Here is an 18,593-nt window from a genome sequence, read left to right as displayed (position 1 = left end):
GCTACCTCATTTTCATCATAAACACATCTAGAACTTTCCACAGTTTCTATAGCAACGGCGCCTGTATTTAATGTAATCTTATTAGCCAACGCCAAAGTTACCTTAGTTTATACCATTCGAGTTTTAGTTAGTCCAAAGTTGTTTCATGTTAATAAATCTTTACAGTGGCGGTCAACGAACTAAGTTTGAAGAAGCCACATTCAGACACGAGCCAGGCAAACGCCACCTCAAGCTGTGTACAAAAGTACCCGTTCTGGCTTCTCGGCTGTGGTCTCATTCTACGCGAATTTACACTCCAATTAAATTGAATGACTCCATGAATCTCGCCTATCCCCGATCAAATATTTTACCTGCGAAGCGGCTTATAGATTGTAGTTTCAATATTTCTTAGGTACCCTTTATTTATACTATACAACTTTGTGTACCTTTAAGCTTTCTCGTCTCACTTTCAAGGAATAAGGTTGTCCTAAAAACTTTGTTTTGCTAAATACATTTTTTACAATTATACACCCTTATATTATATTTATACATCTATCCTGAAGTTGAACATAAAGAAATTAAAACTTGCTTAAGATAAAATATTTTAATGAAATCAAATATAAATATAATTTCACTGTGTTCATACATTAATGTTAAAATGTAACTAGAGTTTATTGTTAAATTGTGTATAATTTTAAGATGGTGTTATTATTTTTAACAACTTCTACCTTCGGATGTGTCTTTTTTCTTCCTGAGCTTTTGTATGTCAATTATACCTATCTGATCTAGTTACTACAGGGTTCCAAGGTTTAACCAAACTATCGCTATTTTTATTACGATAACGCATTTAAAGGCTATTTCTGGATATCTATCTAACTGCATTCGAATAGCTAACATGTTAATGATAAATCATAAAAAAACAATAATTACAATAAGGTAGAAATTGATCTCATCTGTAATACAATGCTGTAAGTGTGAAATTTTTCGAAAGTTCCATTCAATAACATCAGAATAAATAACAATAGAGTAATATCGAATGTTCTGGAATATAATTCTTTCTCGCTGCTGCTTTGAGTGTTGTCTTGCCCCTAGATTAAAGGTCATCATGAAATATTCAGAACTAAGTTCCCCAGAGTTTAAAAGTGCGTCTACGTTCCCTGTTCATTTCGTTCTTGAATATTTAAATTATATATTCCTTTTTCATTTTTAGATCTAAGATTTCTAGAAAAATAGAAAAAAATATTTATAAAACGAATTCAATTTTGTTTTTCCTCGTTCGTAATCAGAATATTTCATGTTGGTAGGTGATTTTCAAAGTGAGAACGTATTTTGAGAATTAAATTATTGTCTAATATATGTATTTCAGCAGAATATTTTCGATATGATTAGTGTTACGCTGTAAAGCAGAGGTTATGGTATTTAATCGTAATTGCCTTGTGGGGGAGGACTTGTTTGGGGAAAAATCTGATTAGCCCCTTCGGGTGAAGTCGGCCCAAATGAAATTACACATTGGGGAGGAATTAACTCGATATTAATGTATGATTGCGTTTGTCCGAAAAACCTGTTGGGGGCAAATTGAATTAAGGGTTCCGTGACAAGACTTCGTCCCCCTCATTGGCGTTGGAAGTCTTCCTGCAGCTCTTTACACTGACTATTGTAGAAAGTTTATTTGTTAGGCTAAAAGATGTGATAAGTTAAGAAAATGTGTATATTGAAGCGAAATATATTTTAAAAATAGATTAATTATTTATGTGCTATTGTATAGATGAAAGTATATGAATAATTGTAAAATAGATACATTTAGGCGTATTAGGTAAAATCCATGAAAGCTGATAATCGCTTCTATTATTTAAAAAAGTCTTGAAATATAATTTTAATAAGTTTCCAGTCTTATTGTTATATTTTTAGCCTCACTGGAATATACGAAGAAATGTTATGTAAATAATATAATTTTCACAGACGCGACGAATACGCAAATTGGCACTTTTATTTATAACTGTCGTGACCTTTCCGTCAAGAAATAATAAAATCATTTGTAAATTGACACCGGGATATTTATTTCACTCTGAACAGTTTCATTATGACATCCCCAATTCGGAAGTTGTTAAGTGCTTCAAATAAAATTATAAAGTTATTACTTTTTTGAAAATAGACCAGTTTTGAAATATACATTTTTAGAAATATAATGTTGATTTAATTGGTTGTAAATTTGATTGGCTTAATTTTGGCAATTCTGATGTTACCAAAAAAATCAGGACATCAAAAATAAATACATACTACCTATCTACCACATTTAAGTTTGAAACGTTGTATTGCCAGTAAAAATTACAATATTAAAGACAATTTTATTTCCACAAAAAACAAATGAAAGTCAACTGCAAAAGTCAAATTCGCTCGATAAACCTCACCATGTGCAATGCAAGAGTGAACATATGGCTTCTAAAAAAATGGTGGGAACGCGTAGCTCACTGGGTTGAAAAGACCCAGTGAGATCGAAAGTGATACGGTCAATCATTGTCAGATGCAAACACAACACTTTTTTTATTTTCAGTTTTAGAGAATTTTGAAGATTTTTGAGTGACGGACCAAATCTATGTACTTCTAAAAATATTTTTTGCCAATGTACTTCGTGTCAAATATTTTTCTTTAAATAGTATTGTTTTAAGATACCAGGTCGGATTTTGGCTCAAACAAGGAACGTGTAAATACCTGTGTGTGTATATCGAAGAAACATGTTGTTATGAACAATTATTACGGTTTATTAAAAATTTACGATTTTTGAGCCAAAAATTGCAATTATTTACATTTTCCATTGCTTATAAAATAGGTGGTTGTTATTATTTTTATTTACTATTAAGAAGCGATTGTTGGCATAAATAATTTTCTTTAGTCCTCTGGCCATTTAAATATTAATAATAAAATATTTTATGTATGTACCTACATGATCGTACAATGTGAAAGATTAATAAAAGCTTAAATTAAGCCTCGTTTGTGTTTTTATTTCCTCGAAACAATGAGAACCTACACGCCAATAAAATGGGAACAAAATGTGTAAATGGAAATTAGTTCCAAGTTATTTGGAATGTTTTTTGAAATATGCAGCAGATGGGTGACCTGGTAAATAAATATCAAATATTCCGATTTATTGATTATTTGAGAGAAAATGTACAGGTAAATGATTTACCATAAACAAACACTGCTGGTAGCAATAGTTACAATGGTATTATTTCCCCTCATATAATTTTATAAGGTAAGTAAACGCTGCAGTACAAGGATATAGGTAAGTATATTAACTAGTTAAAGTAAACACCCAAATACACTTAAACAAAGTTGAAAAAAAAATAATGTTTTTAATGAATACTGAAAATAGTTCACTTTTGAATATTGTGTTCACAATTAGAGAAAAAAAAAACATAAGAAATGTTACCCTCATCTCATCATAACCCGATGAAGAACTATGAAAGGAAATTGCTAAGGAATTCGATTTTCTTTCTCGAAATAGCTGCTCCTTTCCCGTATATCATAATGTAGTTATTATGTATATTGACAGCGAGATATAGGAGCTACGCAGAGGCCGAATGGAAATTTATTTACTTGACGAAATGCGCCCATGAATGTGTTGTCGTCATCTTGTGTGCTGTTGTAGGTGAATGTGGGATTTGGGTTTTTGAAAACTGTACTAATATTTTTGTTTTTGTTCACAAAATAGGAGGTTCTCAAGTAGCCTGTGGATGCATGTACTTATTTATTTATTTTTTATGCATTTAAAAAAAACCACATCTGTCGTTAAATACCTTTAGCCAAAACTATACCTACAAAATATCTGATACCTATGAATTTTCAGTTAATTTAACTATAATTTTCCGTAGACATCTTATTATCTAGAAATCGTATAAGAATACAAGCAGTTTTCACAATAAGTTCTGTTCAAATAGCTAAGCTTACCTTACTTTATACACATAGCTTAGAAAACCCATTATACCAATATAATAACTTGCAAAACTTCTATTAAAAGAAGCGGAGATAAAATCTAGCCAACATTTATAATGCGAACTGCATAAGACTTTTCTAGAACACAAAGGAGAGTTGACATCCTCTATAAATGTTATTATGGGAGAGTTCTTACCATTTAACATAGACTGGCCTTTTCTTTGACTTGAAAGTAAAGTATACCTCGACGTTTTCTAAAGAATAAAATCCGTTAGAGTTAGTAAAGTTCATTTTACTGTCATAAGATCTGGTTTTAAGAAAATTAAATACAAAACGCTGAGGTTCAAGACTGAATCTTAGCAGAAGCTGTGTGGTCTAAACCTACAATCTGACTAATCTATTATATATTTTTTTTTGTGTTCTGAATGTTTCAATGACCGATAAATATATTGTCAACCTATTTCATGGAGGATCTATAATTATACAGCAAATTAAACTTACTAATTTATGAGCTGTCGAAAATAGACTGGAAATTAAGCCATAGTAGCGCGAGTGATGAACCGTATAATTAAAATACTACCTATAATGACATGGTTGTACACTAACGTAGTCATTTTCATTGGAAATTAAGAGATGTCCATAAATATGGTAATGGGACAAAATATCGACAGATTTCTGCTTTTGTTTCATTAATGTTAAGATTGCGGTTTTTCTTTTTTTAACCGACTTCCCAAAAAGGAGGAGGTTCTCAATTCGTGGGGATCTTTTTTTTTTTTTATGTATGTTCACGGATTACTCGAAGACGCCTTGACCGATTTGCAAAATTCTTTTTTTGTTTGATAGGGTATACCTCACAGGTGGTCCCATAATCATCAGGTCAGGATCTGATGATGAAAACCCTGAGAAATCGAGAGCAACTTTCGAAAATTGTAGGCATGCATAGGTTAAAAACTTGACAATGAGGTGTACGTCTGATAACACTATGCAACAGTGAAGGTTTGGAGCTGACCTGATGATGGAGACGAGAGAAGGTCGAGGGAACTCGACAACTGAATATGTAAACTACCTCGTGTTTGGGCTTATATTCTTTGTATTGACGAGACCTTTATAACAGTGAAGGTTTGACAATGAGGTGTACGTCTGATAACACTATGCAACAGTGAAGGTTTGGAGCTGACCTGATGATGGAGACCTTAGAAGGTCGAGGGAACTCGTCAACTAAATATGTAAACTACCTTGTGTTTGGGCTTATATTATTCGTATTGATAAGAACTTTCCACTAATGCGGATAGTGACAACTATACTTGTCACTGAAAAGCCAAAAATAAAAAACTATTTACAAAAAAATAAAACCGACTCCCAAAAACACTAAAAAGCAAAAAAAAAAAACTATTCTTAGGTGCATCGGCCTAGAAGTCGGTGACGAAATAAACATATCATCATCCACTAGACACCGAATTCTAGGCCGATGCACCTAAGAATAGTTTTTTTTTTGCTTTTCAGTGTTTTTGGGAGTCGGTTTTATTTTTTTGTAAAAAGTTTTTTTTTTAACAAGCCTTTTAAATGAGATACAATAAGTAAGATTCTCCAAATCATTCTGCCGTCAACAATGCCAAAAAATCCGTAACATCTAATAATCATTGAATTCCACCCTCCTTCCTGGAACCCAAAAATATTCAACGATTCTTAGAAAATTTCTGGAAAGACGAGATTAAGGGAGATACTCGCGACATATCGATCGGCGATACGTTGAATAATTCATTGGACTAGCACTGACTTGTTATCGCTCATAATTCGACGTGCGCCTACAATAATACCCCTCCTCATTCGTCGATAAACTTTATTATAGGAAAAAAGAAAATATATAAATCAACTATGTTTGTCGGTTGCTTCGTAACATAATTCTTTTTTATTTCTTCCTTTTACTTTGAAGATACACGTGCTGTTTTCCTAAATGCTCTCATGAAAGTAGTTGTTGTAAATTTCTTTGTGTCGTTAGTAGAATAACTTAAGTACCTACAGTATTATTTCAAGTTAAGTGGCTATTTTTGAATTATATCATTTACGAGGTTTACAGTTTTTATAGGTTGCTGTTCTGCACCTCAGGGTAGATTTGAGTTCCAAATTGCAACTTTTGATCTACTTATGTTCTTACACTCACCACTATAGCTACCAACAGGCCGACCGGTTTTAGCTCTCATTATTAACTTAATGTACCTAAAAAAACCTGATGTATACCTACATTCCAAAATATACACAATGAACCGAGTTGGGGTTTCACTTTGATAGCTGTATACAAGTCTAGAATACTCGTATGAATGGAAACCTTTGTCACAGTGTGGCTAGATTTATCTCCCTTAATGGATTAGCTGACATTCGCTTGAAAACTTTCATCACGACCATCCGATCGATGTTCGGAAACGAGATTGTGATCAATAGTAGGCCCATTATGTGTAATTAATATAGCTCGTGTTAAACAATAGTCGGTTTTCTATTGTTCGTTTTCGCACTACATAGTAAAATGATAGTCTTAGAACATGGATTGTATATACCTCTAGTAAACAGTAGTTTCATTCAACAACACTCTGACCTACAAATTCAAATCGATATCTTACGAGTTTCTACACGCAGGAATCTTAACATTTCTCATGTCTGCCGACAACTATAGGTTTCACGCCCAATGACGCAATAAAAGACATCTGCTGGTATTCCGAGAGCGGGAAATGCTGGCGCTGCAAGACAATGGGTAGGCCTTTACCTAATAATATTCGCACATAAACGCTGTATAGGTATTTATATTAATGTGTATTGAAGTGTTGCTAATATAGTATTTTTCTTATATTGATATTAGAAAAAAAACTTGTATGTTGGAAAAAGAAATGACGATCGAATTTTGTTTTTGGTGTTGATTCTACAGCTTTATTTTGTATTTTAAAAATATGGGGTATCTTTCATAAGATTGACCTAAAATTTGTTTAAAATTACAAAGTTATAAGTACTCAAAAGTTCACTATACAATACATGATATTCTATACAAAAATGAATGTAAAAAACCCAGTAAGTTGGAAACATGTAATAGCTAATGTGAACCGTGTGACGACCCAAATGTCGTCGAGATACCGAGCCACGCTGTTAAACGTCGACGCCCGATATACAGTCACCATGTTACTGTAGATATTTGGGACAAGAAAATAGGGATATGTAGGAAAAATAAAGATTTTTAGATGAAATATTGTGTCATAAAAGGTTTACATGAGTGTTTTCCTATAATAACTGTTTTTTTTTACAATAAATGATTGCATTTTTATAAAAATAAAAATTGGCACATATATTTTTTTCTTATGTTATATTTTTTTCTTTATCTTAAATTTTACCTGTTATAAAAATAAGCATTTGCACTTGTGTTTTAAATGGCTTCATAAAAAAGCAACTATTGTGGTTTAAAATGTTTCCTTACTTCCTATATCGAAGTTTGATTTTATCAAAATGATATCAATCACTGTTCAAAGTCCATAATAATCGTGATAATTTGCACACTAATTATAAAGCCAATAGATTTAGATTCGGAACAGTTTAATTGATATTTGTTCGATCTATGTTATTGGTTTCACTGTTGTATTAAGTGATTGCTTTATGGTAACAAAACATGTTCATGTTTGAGTTAGAATTTCGGAGTATTGATTTAGGTACTTGATTACAGTTAAACTATTATCTGTATTAATGTTCCGATAATTGTTTTGTATTGCGATTGATAATAATCTGAAATCGATGCCTTTTATTTTGGTTAGAATGCAGGTTGAATATATAAAATTATCATTTACTTGTTGAAATTTCATTGACACACAAGGCATGGTCACCCTACTTGTAAGTTCTAAACGAGTCTTAAAAATATGAGAATTTAATACATGTAAGAATATTTATAAACTTAACGTGTTTAGATAAGGCAAAAGGCGATCGAAAATATCACCTTTGAAATATTATCGACACAATACCAGACATGGCTTTTTAACGGCTTTCATATCAAACTTTCAACTAAAAGTTTAGTGGGTCAAATAATTTATTTCTTCTTCTTTTAAGTATAATGTCCATCATAATATTCTAAGTATTCTTTTTACGTTTAGTGAAGCAAAGAAATGCAACCTTAAATCTACACTGCTACCGAATGTACTTCGACTTTTTAAATGGAAAAGGTACTGTTTTTTTTTCACAAAAACCAGATGAATAGGTAAGCTTACACAGGCTGATTAGGTTCCATTTTTAAATCAAATACCTGTGCTCTCGAGAGACGAAGAAATACTAAAGAAATAAGAAAAAAAATAAAGATGAACTCAGTTTCCGACAATCCCAGGAGTAAATATGTAGTTGACTGAATGATTACCTGTTCAGTGTTTTTAGATTTTAATATTTGGCAGTCGTTACGGGTCTTCAGAAGCCAGTAAGACTGATAACTAGTCTTATTAAAGGGTATCGGCTTGCCCTAGTAACTGGGTTGCGGAGGTCAGACAGGCAGTCGTTGTTGTAAAACACTGGTACTCAGCTGAATCCGGTAAGACTGGAAATCGACCCCAACATGGGAAAAGGTTCGGGAGATGATGAATTACTTTTAGCCGAAAACTTATTCTTAGGCTGTAAATTGCCCTTTGTAAATACTGCAAAAAGAATTTTGATTTTTGATATACATATGAATACTAAAAAAGGATCTTGTCTCGTATACAAAAAACAACACTCGTCAGACTTATCAATAAAACCCTACGGAAAAATACAGGACATATTTTCGCCGAACAACATAACCATGAACGAGCTCATTGTATATGCATTGGCTCACAAAATTCAGTGTTCACGACAGCTAGATAAAGTTGTTACACTATTCACACATAAACATATTATGTAAATAGGTACATAAATCTATCTTGTCCTATCCTCTGTCGCTTTTGCTGTGGTCTTAGAGCATTCAACTTGCCGGAGCCGCCATGATAGGTCTCTGTGCGAAAAGCCCTGCAAATTTACGCTCGAACAAATAGTGATCATATCGTGACGCACGCACGTGAAAACTTGAGAAAAGCAAGTCTGTCAAGCGGTCGCTTTTCTGTGCCAGAACGATAAAGAACGAAGAAAGGACGATATGGTGATGGCGTATCCTGCTATTTAAACGCTCTAAGACCCTGGTTCATACATATAAACTGAGAACTAAGTCTTCGATGTAAAATCAATTTTCCTTGACTATTCGTAAAGTCGTTAATCATTGATACTGACGGGATGGTCGTGAAGAAATTAACGTTGTGTCGAGCGAGGCTGCTAATGTATGTATTGGCACGCCTTTTGACTGATATATATTTGGAAACTGGAAAAAGGATTTTGTAATGTATTTTAGGGTTATTTATAGTCCCATTTTGCTTGTAGCGTAACCCTAAATGGGTGACGCGTAACGATACATGACGTTTACGAAAATAGAAGGAATTTTTGTGGTTCTTTAAGAATGAAGCATTTTTTACCGCTGTATTTTTACATAATGTATATTATTATACTTTACTGTTTTATTAACAACTTTGTCATGCAAATTAAACAATCTTAATAATGGAAAATAACATAAAAACATAGATAAAGTGTTTCAGTAAAGTACTTTTTTGATATCTGTAAACTTCTATGAACTCGGTCTTAATAATAATCAATCAAATAAAGAATACAATCCATATCATACAGATTCAAGTACCTATCTACAGAGAGCGTAGAGGAAGTGAAGCATATTTGGAATACCAGTTTGTTTTTTGAAAATAAATTGAAGGAGAAACGGGATAGCTCAATAAAAAATACATTAAATTATTGTCAAAATATTAAACTTTAATAATGAGAACAATCAAATATAAAAAATACCAGATATATTATCAAAATGCCTATCAAACTAAAAATACTCCAAAAACGTGATTTGACTTAGGGTGCAGATAATTTGGAATATAGTATTCCAAATTATATTAATTTTTTTTTTCTTTGAAAATTGCTAACACTTTTTCTTAGAAACTAATAGAATTCTAAATGTTTTATAGTCATTGGCTCTTTACAAAAAAAGAAACTTTTACAAAAAAATAAAACCCACTCCCAAAAAACTGAAAAGCAAAAAAAAACACGGTATTCCAAATTAACAACACGCCAACTTAACTTAAAGTTGCATGTCAAATTTTTAATTCTAGAAATATTCACAAAATCATAGTAATATCTTAAACTAACAAGGTCACTCCGCAATTAAAATAATTACAATAAAGATTTAGAGTATTACAGCAAATGATTACCACTGATTGCATTCTTACCGAAAAAGTTTTCAAATCAGGCTTCTCGTTCGCTGGGGGCTGGTAGCCGAAATGTCAAGATAGCGTCCTGTTTTTAATGCTGTATGGCTTTGTGTATCGTTTGACGTTATGTTTACGGCATAAAAACTCAGATGGCGTTTATATATATTTAGATATCGAAGTATTCCAAGTTACCTGCAGTATTCCAAATATGCTGCAGTTCCTCTAGTATTTGATAAAACACAGTTAATATTGACAATAAAAAAAGCAGCAGACAGAAGCGCTACAGTTTGTTTAATGAGCATTGTTTACCCTCCTTTCAATATAAACTCGTTAAAATAATGATTGATTTTACTTCCAATGTTTTTATTTTACGAGAGAAACGAAATGAAAAAATATTTTCACTCTTCATTTTGCATACAGAAAGCGACCACTCGATGCTCGGAAAAGTGAAAAATCATTCGAATAAACACACGAGAAACCTCGTTTTCGTATCGCAATTACATTTTAATTTTATCGATAATAACGCTCGTATTGTGAAAATAAAACGTGAATTTTTAAACTGTGACGTATTTTTCGTGAAGCCTTTAATCCCTCGGGCCGGCGACTGGGGCCTGGTTTAGTCAAAGCACTTTGCCATGTTACAAAAGAAATGTTCTATCTACCTTTTACACTCGTGCCAACGACTTTTCAACTGCATTTCAGAGTAATAAACTGTATAATCGTTCTGTTGAAAAAAGTGGGTTTTTGCTGCGCTTCTCTTTTCTTCATATTCTTTTTAAACGATTCCGAAGGGTACTGAAACGTACGAGTTTTTATTTGCAAGCTATGCGCGAACGAAAATAAATAAAAAACTGTTTTAATACTGAAGTTTCATTCAAAACTCAAGCGATAAAAAACAAACGGTTTATCCGCTACCAAAAAGCTAGGATAGGAATTTCGATAAATATTTCAGCATTCTATTTTAAAAACTTAACAAAAAAGGTAACCGTATTAATCCGTGACATCGATGAACGAAGATCAAAAATAAATCCAGCTGTTCCTGTCCCACCCCTATTATAAATTCAAAGCAAAATGAACGCTATGCGTGTTATGATACATCCCAAATTCCCAAAATAGTGTCAATTAATTCGATCACGCGTAATAAGCCAATTGAAAATTAATCAGAGGCTCTACAGAATCGACACCTATCACGCCGCTTTTGATGCCTACTTGATTAGTTTGGCTGTCAATACTCATTGATGGCTTAATTGTACGCTATGAATTAACTAATAGGCTTATGATAGCGACCTTTGACTGATAGTTTTGATTATGCTTTGGGGCTGCAAGGCTTTCGTGTTGGTACAAAAACAGCTAAATACCATGATACATATATTCTGACAAACGATCCGATTTTGACTTTATTTTAAAATATCACAACGTTGCATTGGACTAACACAAATTCTCTGGTATAAAAACAGAGAACAGAGTTTTTTTCTCAGAAGTGTGAAAACGAGCTAAAATAAATACATGAGAATAAAGTATATGCATTTAATGGCCATAACAACTTTATAAAACCAACCTTTTTTTTCATGTTATGGAGCTATATTTATAAAGACAGACTTATTTAAACTTGGGATTACGAAGGTGTCATTTCATCAGGCAAAGTGAGGATTTCCGAGGTACAGGTGTCCAACAAGCCTTGATGGAAACACTTTAAATATAAAGAAAAAAAATACCCGCGGCCGTGGCTCGGACGTCCGGATTCCGGAACGAGGGCCAAATGCGTGCTCGCCGTCGTTAAATCAAACAAAAGCCCTTTTTGGAAATGAAGGGTACAAATCTGAGGGAAGCTGGGACGTTGAAAAGAAAAATAGGCACTCTCTCTCGATGTTATGAATTCCTGGTACTTTGATATTCATAAATGTTTTATTAGAGATGCAAATGATGAGATGTCACTGGTTGAACTTTGAGATAGAAAAAACATCTTCGTTGTTGTTTATTATCAAATATAATGTATTTTTTTATAGAATAGGATTTACAAACGCTGACTCTTGTCTACATGGCATTACGCAAATTATGGTGGATCGAGTTACTAAACATCAATTTGAATGCTGAGGTTTATAATGATTTAATATAAGGTTTACCTACAAAAGTCAATTTGAAAAGTTCAGCTATTAAATAAATATTAATAAAATTCCGCCCACAAACTTTCTAAATATTTTTATAATTCTCTAAATGTAAATACTTCTAAAATATCGATGTATTCAATGTAATATATAAAATGAATATGATAACATAATGAATCCGTTAAAGTTTGTTCGTACCGATATTTGATCATCTCCGTAAGTTTAATTACTTGGACGAGAAGTTGTAACTTCGTTAGTATTACTTTAGCAATACGTCTTGAAGTTTTAACGAATATATTTCGTATTTCTATGGATTGGATCATTCAATTTGTTGACGATATCTTTTACTTTTATTCGGCTGAAGAATCTATTACTTAATAAATTTAACAGATAAAAAATAGCATTATTGGGCAGTTAAAAACGCTCGTTAGATTGTTAAGATAGTTATTTAAACATTCAAAAAAATATTTGTGAATAAATTAGTTCGCGAAAACATCTCGAGGAAATGGAGAATAAAGTCTGAAATAACTAACCAGTATTGAGCAGGCCTTGTGATTAACGCTCAATCCTTCTCCGTGTGAGTAGAGACCTGTGCCCAGCAGTGAGAGGATAACTGATGATTGTGATGTAAATAGTTCGAGAAAGCTAGAAAATTTCGAATAAACGAAATCCTTTATCAAAAATATTATTTACAAGTTCTTGTCCTCTCTTATGACCAGCAAACCAGAACATAAACAAGAAAAAAATAGCACGATATCGGCATATTTCATACAAACAGCTTACGAGCCGGAGCTCAGATCTAAAAGACATAAAACCTATGGCTGTATATAGGTCAAACCAATAGCCTAGACTTGCATAAGCTGAAATTGTTATGCGAAAGCACGCCGGCTCTCCACCAACTTGCCAGTGACGTCATGACCCTAATACTTAAAAACGTATGTAGATATATGAGATATCGTGGTTTTTGTGACGTTTTTATATAAAGGAAGAATATAATTTTGTCGTCAAGCCTCCACACTCTTGAATTGAATGTTTGTATGTCATACAAATCCTTCACTAAGGAATGCCTTAAGTAACCATTAAATGTCTCTGAGTGGGGAGGTAAATGTTTTATTTTATTAATTTTATATTCATTGTACTTTGGAACAAAATCTTGCTAAAATACAAAATCAGCATTGAAGCATTCATGTTTCCTCAAAGGATAAAGCATAACCAGGATAAATCAGATTTTCGCGAATTTTCAATTCAAGTAAAAGGAACTGAGCTTGTACCGCTGCCATGTACAATTCCAGTCTGTGCGCTGGAGTTAACTGATGGAAAATTCCAGAAAAAAAATCCCTGGTCAGGATTGACCCCATCATCCTATACCCATCGGTTACCTACTTCTTCAACCTCATTTAATGCAATGATAATTCATGTTGATATCTCTGTTCAAAGCTGGTTTAATACAATAATTTCGGAAGGCCAAAGTACCTATATCTCATGTATTTCATACCGAGTATACTTAATATAAAACACATACAAACAAGCCTATCCACGTTGAAGAACTTAGTAAAAAAAAGAGTAATTCCACTCTTTTCGGTACATGAGTGAGCCATAAAAAACCAATGAGACGTAAATGTTTCGTATATTTTTTACGCTTACAAAGAAAGCTGTGAGTGTGTTGAGATAGCGGGGCTCGTTGCCGCCATTTTATGATTTTAGTGATGAGACGCAAACGTTTATTTAAGAACTCGATATTACATATTTCGACCATTTAAGACTTTTAGAACTCATCATTTTAATAATTTAGAAGTCTTTAATTACCACAAAGGAATGTAACTCACTACACAATATAAACTAACCAACAGTTATTTCGTCTTTACAAACACAGGAATGCTGTTCAAGCAACACTAGAATTCACAACCAATTCTCAGGACGTGAGCTTTCACATAGTGTTGTACGAAAACTACTCATAGTTTCGTGAACTCCGTAAATTCGCATCTCTACAAGTACTTACATTCCCCAAGTCTGACAGCTCGTATCCTATATAAACATAGAATGCAAATGTAAGATCTATTTAGTAATGCCCGAGGGATGATATGGGTAACATATAACGACCGCGACAGCGTGTGATCGTTGTACCTTATAATTCTAATTTAAATATGAAACGATCACTCTTGATGTGGACGAAGCGTCTATTTGCTTGTTTAAAAATATGATTTCTCTAGGGATGGTTCTATGTGCTATATCATATTTGTGGAAACAAAATGTTGGTAAATATGAGTCAACACTTAAAAACGTCTGTTTACTGTACTTTATTTATTATCGAATCAACTGTGATCTACAGTCTGCTTACCTACTATCTACAAACAGGATACATTACTTCCTAACGAGAAGAGAGAATTGATCACGACATTACAAAGTGAGGTGTGGCGGGCTACATACCACACCACCACAGAATTACTGTAAGCTAGCTGTTCTCTGTGGTTCTTATCGTGACTCGAGGGTACTTATCCCTGCACCCGTTTAAAAAGCAGCAAATATTTTCACAATGCCCACTTTCTTTCCCCTTAGAACTCCAGCACTTTAAAAAGTGCGTCAATTACTAAGCGTAAACACTCACTATACAGTCGTAGTTTCCGGCTCTACCTGACACAAGCAGAGTACACATCACGACACGTACGTCCGGAGCCGCGACGCGTGACAGCCCGGGGTGCTAGCATGCATTCGTTCCCAGGCTTGCAATCGCATAGTTCAGATAACAAATGACAGTTTGTTCGCTTACGTGGTCTTATCGGCTTATTACCGTGCATTTAGTACTGTTTAGTACAGACGCTTGCAGGTCAACCTACCCGAATCTGTCAAATTTTAGGTGCCAATCGAATATCAACCTTCTTCTGTTGTGATAAGGTTGAAAATCTACAACATGTAACTTAATTAACGCACATCCTGAAATTAGTTTGTTCAGAATCGTTTACTGAATCGATTTATATCATTTTTAATATAGGTAATTTTTTATCCCAAAAATAATTAAAACTACGGACATTATTGTCATATTAACCCTGTACAGTCAAAACAAATTCAAATAGACCATAACTCAAAGTAATAAGACTTCGTGTATTGTCGGCTTTTTCCGCAGTTTCGTTATGTTGTGCGTAGTAGGTAGTATGACCAAAAAGTTCTCCAAGAATTGGTATAACTAATTTAGTAAAGGGATATAATAAAACGAGCGATTAAAAAAACGCTTTGCGACTGATGATGACATACTGTTTTAATAACTTGAGCGGTATGAATTAGAGTAAGCGAAAAATTAACTAAACTAACAACGAATAAGTATTGATTAATAATAAAATCCAGAACGAGCTTACAAAAAGTGAATTGTGATAAATACATTTCATATATTAAAATTTTATCCGAGCGACTACAGTACTAAGTGAGCGACTGGAAATACAGAGAGGGCAACTTCAATATTAAGATAGAATCGATTTTTCTAAGTGAGGTTATACATAACGTACTACTAAATAGTTCACTTTGAGCGAAGTTTTGTAAGCTGCTTTATTAATGATTATTGGTTCCTGATATTCTATTTTAAGATGGCAGAATTTTGAAAACGAATCACTGTAAAACCGACTCCACGTAGTCTTGTTTGCCCTACCCCTAGATTGCAATTCAAAACCGCGTAGGCGCGGAGGGGCGAGGCGGCCTGCGAGCTGAGGCGCAGGTAGTTTTAACGCTCGCCGCCGCGGCTGAGGCTGGCCGGCTGAGCCGGCCAGCAAGCCAAAGCTGCGGTGGTGAGCGTGAAAACCATCTGCGACGATAAGCTCGCATGGGACCACCGGAGCCCCGCTGCGCCGGAGCCGTGACAGAAGCCATGCTTGCTGCATGTTGCATTGTGCTTCCATGCTGCATGCCTGCTTGCATGCTTCGCTTCAATCCCCTTCCCTCGCTCCGCTATCCCCCGCTTACCCCTTGATATCTTAATTATACATTTCCGATTACTATTTAGGAAATGTATAGATTTCCTAGGAAATGTGTGTAATGTAATTAATTTCACACATTTTGTATTCGAAACACTTCATTTAAGATAAAATGCCGCTCAGTATAAAAAATACATTAGCCAAATATTGGAAAAAATGCAGGACGTAACCTTGTCACTCAAACAAACATTAAGTCGCTCAAATATTATGAAGCTGCTCATTTTGTATTTTAAGTAACTCAAATTAATGTTTGTAAGATACTATTCTGTTGATTTTTCGTCACTTGCAGTCAGTCGCTCACTTAGTAATTATATAACCCAAATTAATTAATTTTGACACTTAAAATTGTAATTCACAGTCACTCGTTTAAATACTATCCTTTAGTAAATAACAATGCATATACATGTTAAATTAAAAATTCAGTGTATGTATTATGATTATAACATAATATTCTAATTAGGGTGTTTGAGGGTGTGCGTTAATTACGTTACATGTTGTAGAAATTTGACAGATCGAGGTAGGTTGATTGGTTGTTGCCTTTACCATAGATTTGTTGAAGCTTGTTGCGTGGTAACAGCGTGAAAAAAAAACATTTTCGTTTGGGGGATTTCAAGCAGTCTTTGAACATTTATATTCTAAAGGAAAAACTAGTAATCATAGTTATGTATGTTATAATAGGGCAAGTTAAACAGGAGACCAGGTTGTACTAAGCGGTATTTGGAAATTGAGTAGAGGTCAGTGACGATATAATTAAAGTCTAGTTTATTTCCCTGTATTTCACTGCTAGCGGTTTGCGTTTCATGACGCAAATTAGTTTGCTTTTTCCAATTAAACTTTCGTCTGTTGATCTCATATTTTATTTAGTTTATGGTTATGTTTTTTATAAGTCTACAGTGCATGATAAGAGGTTATTTTATTCTACGGAATCAGAAACTATTGTTTGTAGAGGTAAGTAATGATTAGTTTTTTTTCGTATTGATTTACATTTTTATTGACCTCCCGAACCCACAACGAATCTTTCAGAAAATCAGCAAGACTTGTCAATGGAAGAAGTACTTAGTTCTCTTCTAATCATTTTCCATTAATCCTTCAGTCACATACACAGCTCAAGACCTAAGTCTGTTTGAGTAACAGCTGAAAGCGAAATCTAATTACAGAACATTATTGATGACAATGTCACTTTCAGAATAATACCAGAGAAACGCGTCACTTTAGTTATGTCCATGGAGAATAAAAAGACAAGCGGAGATGTCATATCAGACAATCTCATAAAAGGTATCGTCATCAAAACGCGGGTTACTGGCTACGCCCTCATATGCCTTCATCACCTCGCCATAAGCCTACTTTGAAACCCATCGATATTATAAAATCCAAATCACCAATCTTTGATAATGTCTCGAGGAACTCGACAGCCTCGCGAGTTTACTAGTAACTACACGTTTTGTTCAAGCCTACCTATGTATGTTACTTGAGTTAAAAGAAGGCGCCTGGTCCAGGTTTGCTTTTTGCCATCTCCGCTCATCTTTCCTTCTTCCGTGACTCTGTCATACTAATGTACGTATGACTACGGAACGACGCACATTTTCCGATCTATTGTGCTGGGACATGACGCCGGCCTAGATGTGTGTCCGTGTAGGGCTGTCCTTATTTCATATGCACTGGGGGTGTTAAACGATGCGGTGTGCGGTTGATATCACTGCGGTTTTGGAGAAGCCTGTTGGTTGGTCATTTGTAAGCTGGTTTTCTGTTTGTGGATATATAATTTTTAAATGAAATCATAAATTTTACACGATGTAGGTATAGCTGTACTTAGTACTTATATTTCAGTTCCCGTATACAGCATTTAAATTTTAAAACAAAAGTATGGACTTGTTATGCTATGACGTTTTATTTTGCCGTTTATAAGTCCGTTGTTCTTATATTGATTGGCACATTATTTTGATTTACATATAGGTTAGTAAATAAGGCATAAACGGCTAGTCTACTCTGTAATTAGAATGTGCAAGCAGTACATTTTTTTATTTTATTTATATTTTAATTTTTTTTTTTCGAATTTTTTCGACCTTACACTATTTCGTACGCAGCATTTTAGTACATCTTCAAAAATTTGACATAACAACACAGCCTCAACCAATGCACCACTCGAAAATACTCACAAATCCACTCTAATAATAAACATACAAAATTAACTATTGTGCTAACCCTGCGCTCCATATCCGACACAATGGCATGATGCTGACGCCAAAACGGATGACTACGGAAAATTGAATTTTACATACATTTGTGTAAATGTCACTTGATAATCATCATTTTGTATTGCATGATTGAAACTCAGT

At 33.8% G+C, this 18,593-nt stretch overlaps 1 protein-coding gene across 1 annotated transcript in view; it reads left to right on the top strand.

Moving 5' to 3' along the window:
- Positions 1-2,966, top strand: part of LOC124629940 — a 56,039-nt gene extending 53,073 nt beyond the window's left edge. Inside the window, exon 8 of the mRNA XM_047163620.1 lies at positions 166-2,966. Coding sequence (XP_047019576.1) covers positions 166-308 — 143 coding nt within the window. The 3' untranslated portion in view covers positions 309-2,966. The remainder of the gene's footprint in view (positions 1-165) is intronic.
- Positions 2,967-18,593: the final 15,627 nt, after the last annotated feature.

This window comes from Helicoverpa zea, chromosome 4 (genome assembly GCF_022581195.2).
Source record: "Helicoverpa zea isolate HzStark_Cry1AcR chromosome 4, ilHelZeax1.1, whole genome shotgun sequence".
Taxonomy (NCBI): domain Eukaryota; kingdom Metazoa; phylum Arthropoda; class Insecta; order Lepidoptera; family Noctuidae; genus Helicoverpa; species Helicoverpa zea.
This window is presented reverse-complemented; position numbering and strand designations above follow the sequence as displayed.